The sequence below is a fragment of the Charadrius vociferus genome, unplaced genomic scaffold, assembly GCF_000708025.1.
Source record: "Charadrius vociferus isolate BGI_N301 unplaced genomic scaffold, ASM70802v2 scaffold218, whole genome shotgun sequence".
In the NCBI taxonomy this organism is placed as follows: Eukaryota; Metazoa; Chordata; class Aves; order Charadriiformes; family Charadriidae; genus Charadrius; species Charadrius vociferus.
In genome coordinates this window covers 494,702-499,558 of record NW_009650084.1, presented here as the reverse complement: position 1 = coordinate 499,558, position 4,857 = coordinate 494,702, and the positions used below count along the sequence as shown (strand labels likewise).

The 4,857-nt window shown below is 37.9% G+C and overlaps 1 protein-coding gene across 2 annotated transcripts in view; it reads left to right on the top strand.

The window, feature by feature from the left end:
• TFDP1 (transcription factor Dp-1) overlaps positions 1-4,857 on the top strand; it is a 48,203-nt gene that overhangs the window by 36,299 nt on the left and 7,047 nt on the right. For both annotated transcript variants that reach the window (XM_009892126.1, XM_009892127.1), the window contains exons 7-9: positions 1,605-1,673; positions 3,042-3,193; positions 3,977-4,143. In XM_009892126.1, coding sequence (XP_009890428.1) covers positions 1,605-1,673; positions 3,042-3,193; positions 3,977-4,143 — 388 coding nt within the window. The remainder of the gene's footprint in view (positions 1-1,604; positions 1,674-3,041; positions 3,194-3,976; positions 4,144-4,857) is intronic.

Sequence of the window (4,857 nt, the reverse complement as noted above, 5' to 3'; positions counted from 1 at the left end):
CAACTGCGTGTGCTTCTGTGTGTTTTTTGGGTTTTTTTTTTTTTGGCCAAAAACAAACAGAAAACTGCATTCATGTGAATTTTTAACTGCAGTCATTTTCTTGTTAGTTGCTTATTTTAAGGACCTAAGAACAAAAGTTGATGTTCAGGCCGGCTGTCTGTATCCAGTATATTGCCTGCCAGTAGCAGTTACCTTGGAAGGAGGATTAAAAATAGAGAAAGTATTTAGTGATATTTTCTCCTGTAACTTGTGGTTCAGGCATAACCTGAGGCAGATATAACCACCTATTTAATAGCCCTCAATTAAATTTTCTTCCACAAGTTTTTACTTTGTACAAAGTTTGCTTTTAATACTGGGTCATTTGTGGCAGTGAGTTTCAGATGCATTAGAAGCTTCTTATGAAATAACTCTTGTGTGATTTTGAACATACTATATTTAGTTGATATCCTCTGACTTTTTTTGGATTGGAAGTGATTGTGACCTGGTCATTCCTTATTCACTTACCTATAAAACCATGAATAGGACAGAGTATTGCGCATGTTCTCCTCAATATTTCATTCTCCTTTCTGTAGAGTCCTAGTTTATTCATTATTCCCTTGTATGGAATCTGTTCTGTACCATTGATTATCCCGATTGCTCTTTGTATGATCTTTTTGAAATGGGAACACCAAACCTACAGAATTCAAGGTGTAAACATTCTGGTTCATACACTAATATAGTGATAATTTCTGTTTCGTTCTGTGTTCCTTGCCTGATAATTCAAATGTTTGGCTGCTGTGGTGTACTGAGCTGATGGATTTTGTGGATACTGTAATTTAAGACCTCTGTTTAATGTCATTTTATTTCTAAATAGAAATGGGATGGGATTATGTTTTCTCGCAAACACCACATCACATTTACAAAAAATAATTTTGATGATGTAATCACTCAATGATACGAGACACTTTGAGTATGTTTTATGATGATCTCTCTTTTTACTATGCCAGGTAACCCAGCATTGTCAGCAGTTTCTGTCACCTTGCTGTTCATCCCCTTATTCTGTTCCTCTATAATTTGAATAGCAGTCTATAAATTAAGCTCTTGTGGGAGTCTGCTGGTGAGCTTCCTCCACTGAGAAAGCTGTTTATTTCCTACTCATTTGTTTCCTATTGTCTCTGTTATTATGTAGTATGTATTTAATACTGTGAAGACTTAACCACAGGCTCAATAGCAGCTTCATTTCTTTAAGCATCTTTGATGGATCTTCTCCAATACCTCCAATATCAGTAGACTACATCAAGTGGATCCATGCTCTTTGTCTCCGTGAGACAATTTGGATAATTCTCTGAGGCATAACTCCTGTTTGCAAAGATGTTTTTACCTTCTCCCTGATATATTGCACTTTATTCCCCAGTGTTCTAATTCTGCTCTTTGTTACAGTTTCCATCAGTAGTACTGATGTGGGCCTTGATAGTTAGATCTCTAAGTTATCTGGAGAACCTTAATGATTGACATTGTGTCCTGCCTCCAGTTCTCTGGTATTGAAATGATTTTAAGGGGATAAAATGTTGATATAAATTGCTACTTAAAACCAACAAACTAACCCATCCTTTTTCTGTCTTAAGGTGGAGAAACAGAGGAGACTTGAAAGAATAAAGCAAAAACAGTCTCAACTACAAGAACTCATTCTACAGGTACAGTCAAGGTACTCTTGTCTATAGGGCAAGGTAACTTATATCTGCATTCCTGTTGCTTTATGCCAGTGAGGGATGGGAAACTTCTTAGAAGACTAGAGGTGAATTTCAGGATAAGGTGTATGCAGTTTTAATTTAGCACTGTAGTTTAGCTGGGACCATGCTGTTGGCCATTGCTGTTAGGGAAGCCAGCAATCTTCCAGGAGTTATGATGAATTGTTTTGCAGTTTCAAGTATGTTTAAACAGGATTTATGCTGACAGGAGCTGTACTTCATACTGTACCCTCTGAATTTTCCAGTTCAGTTTTTGTATCTAGAATGTTTTTCTGTGTTAAGAGTTCATAGATAAAATTATGTGACAGTAGAGGTCATCTCTCGTAATACTCTGTTTCTTGCCTTACTGGGAGGCCAGAAGCTGCCCCTGCTGTGTAAGTGGCTTAACCGCTGTGAAACAGTTGCTGAACTCCTTCGCATATTTCCCATAGTACACTGAGGGAAACGGTAGTCTGTCCCCTAAGTTACTGTGCTGCTGGTTCACTGGAATGTAACCCTTAGTAGTTGCATTACCTACACAGCAGGAACGAGAATGTTGGGGAAGGTATGCAGAAAGTACGTACAGACAGCTGTGGAACATCAATCTCAACAGCTGTCTGATTTTTATCAGCCTCTGTGTTGCTTTGGATTCTATTTTTAATTCCTGTTTATTTAATTTGATTCTGTGACCAGAAAAATACTTTTTCTTAGATTGGTGGCTTACTGTAAGGTTTAATACTTGAGTTTCAGTAGTTAACTTGAGTTTTTACTTCTTACAATTACTGATCTTTAAAATGTGAACATTCTGTTCTGAAAAGCAGTTTTGGTAAGATACAAGAGTAAAGTCACTAATCTCGGCTGAGTATTTCAGAAACCTAATGTCAGACATTCAAATCCCAAATGTGAACTGTTTTTTAGCATATTTTTTCCGCAAAAATACATTATTAATCATTCAACTGTTCATGTGAAGCGCAGTAGCTAGCAGGGAATAGTAAACAGAGTGGAAGTAGGTTGCTATGTGAAAATTCTTTTTTGCAGTCATTGTTACCTCTTCATTCTGTCAAGGATCTGTCCATGGAACTGTCCTGATACAGTTATTAGAATGTGGGGTTTTTTTTTCCTCAGTTAAGTTTTACTGTGTTGTAATTTTCAATACTACCATTTGCGTCTCTTCTTGCATCTTAACATGCAGGAGTATGGTGAACGCTCTGTCCTTTTCTGTAGTTAGTTGGTACAACCATTGCTGGTATTCTTTAACTGAGGGTTTTTTTTGTTGTTGTTAACAGGATCTTAAAGGTTTAATTCATACTTTCATATCACTATTGCTTTTTCTAGCAAATTGCCTTCAAGAACCTCGTTCAGCGAAACCGTCAAGCAGAACAACAGGCAAATCGACCGCCACCTTCCAATTCTGTCATCCATTTGCCATTTATCATTGTGAACACCAGCAAGAAGACAGTGATTGACTGCAGTATTTCAAATGACAAGTGAGTTAACAAAGTTTTCTGTCTGGCTTTTGGTACAGCTGTGAGTTTTATGTCCATGCTCAAGTGTTCATTTAGATTTATTAAAAATTAAATACAAATAAATTTACTTCTGCCTTTTGTAGATTTAGAACGTGCAATTCAGACAGGTAAAACTTAGTCATGTTGAATAGAAACAGAGTTTTATAGAGCTTTTTAATAAATAGAATAATTGCGTTCACGTTTAGTAACTTATTTAAGACTTACTACCTAGAGATGTTAGAGCCAAAGTAAGGGAGCTCTGCTGAAGTTTGATAGCATACTTTACCAAGTAGTGTTTTCCTTTGGCTTTAACATGATGAAATGCAGCCAGCAGAATTGAAAACAGATTTTGCTTTCAGAACTGCTGTTCTCTACTTTTTGTTCAAACAGCTAGAGCTAGGGTTTTCATCTGTGAAATAAAAGCTGAATGTAGAAGTGGTTTCTCCTTGCACTATTAGCTAATGAGAAAAGCTTAAAAACATGAAAAAAAATTACATAGTAGGCAGAGCAATGGGAGTAAAGAAAAAATTATCAAACATGCAAAATGTTTAATTAAAATGCTGTATCTGTTAAACCTGTTATGATTTATGTCGTGTGTATAATCAGTTTTAGTTGCTTGCTATCAAATACGTAAATCTTGAAAAATGGGATTGCTTAATGTGATATGTCACTATGTGTCTTAGACTTTTGAAATGCTGCAATTCCTGAAACTGGAAGGGTAGTTAAAGTAATTGAAGCTAATTGAGACTTTTTTTTCCTCTCCAGATTTGAATATCTATTTAATTTTGACAATACTTTTGAAATTCATGATGATATAGAAGTACTAAAACGAATGGGAATGGCTTGTGGGCTAGAATCTGGAAGCTGTTCAGCAGAAGACCTAAAAATTGCAAGGAGTTTGGTTCCTAAAGCTCTGGAACCATATGTGACAGGTTAGTTACTCCAAGAAGAGTTGTTTTGTTTTCATCCTTAATATGGAACTTAAGGAAAAAAGACGTGAAAATATTTGTCATTGCTGGGCCACTCTCTGTCATCTTTGATAGGTCCTGGAGAACAGGTGAGGTGCCTGAAGACTGGAGGATAGCCAATGTCGCTCCAGTCTTCAAAAAGGGCAAGAAGGATGATCCAGGAAACAACAGGATGGTCAGCCTCACCTCCATCCCTGGAAAAACAATGGAACAGCTTGTTCTGGGTGTCATCTCCAAGCATCTGGAGGACAAGAAGGTTATCAGTAGTAGTCAACATGGATTCACCAAGGGGAAGCCATGTCTGACTAATCTGATAGCCTTCTACGATGGCGTGACTAGATGGGTGGATGAGGGGAGGGCAGTGGATGGGGTCTGCCTTGACTTCAGCAAGGCTTTCAACCCTGTCTCCCACATCATCCTCACAGGCAAGCATAGGAAGTGAAGGGGTTAGATGAATGGACGTTGAGGTGGTTTGAACAGTGTCTGACAGATAGAGCTCAGAGGGTTGTGGTTAGTGGTGCAGAGTCTAGTTGGAGGTCAGTAACAAATGGTGTTCCTTGGGGGTCAGTACTGCGTCCAGTCCTGTTCAATATATTCATCAACGACCTGGATGAAGGGATGGAGTGTACCATCAGCAAGTTTGCTGATGATGCAAAACTGGGAGGGTTCGCTGACACC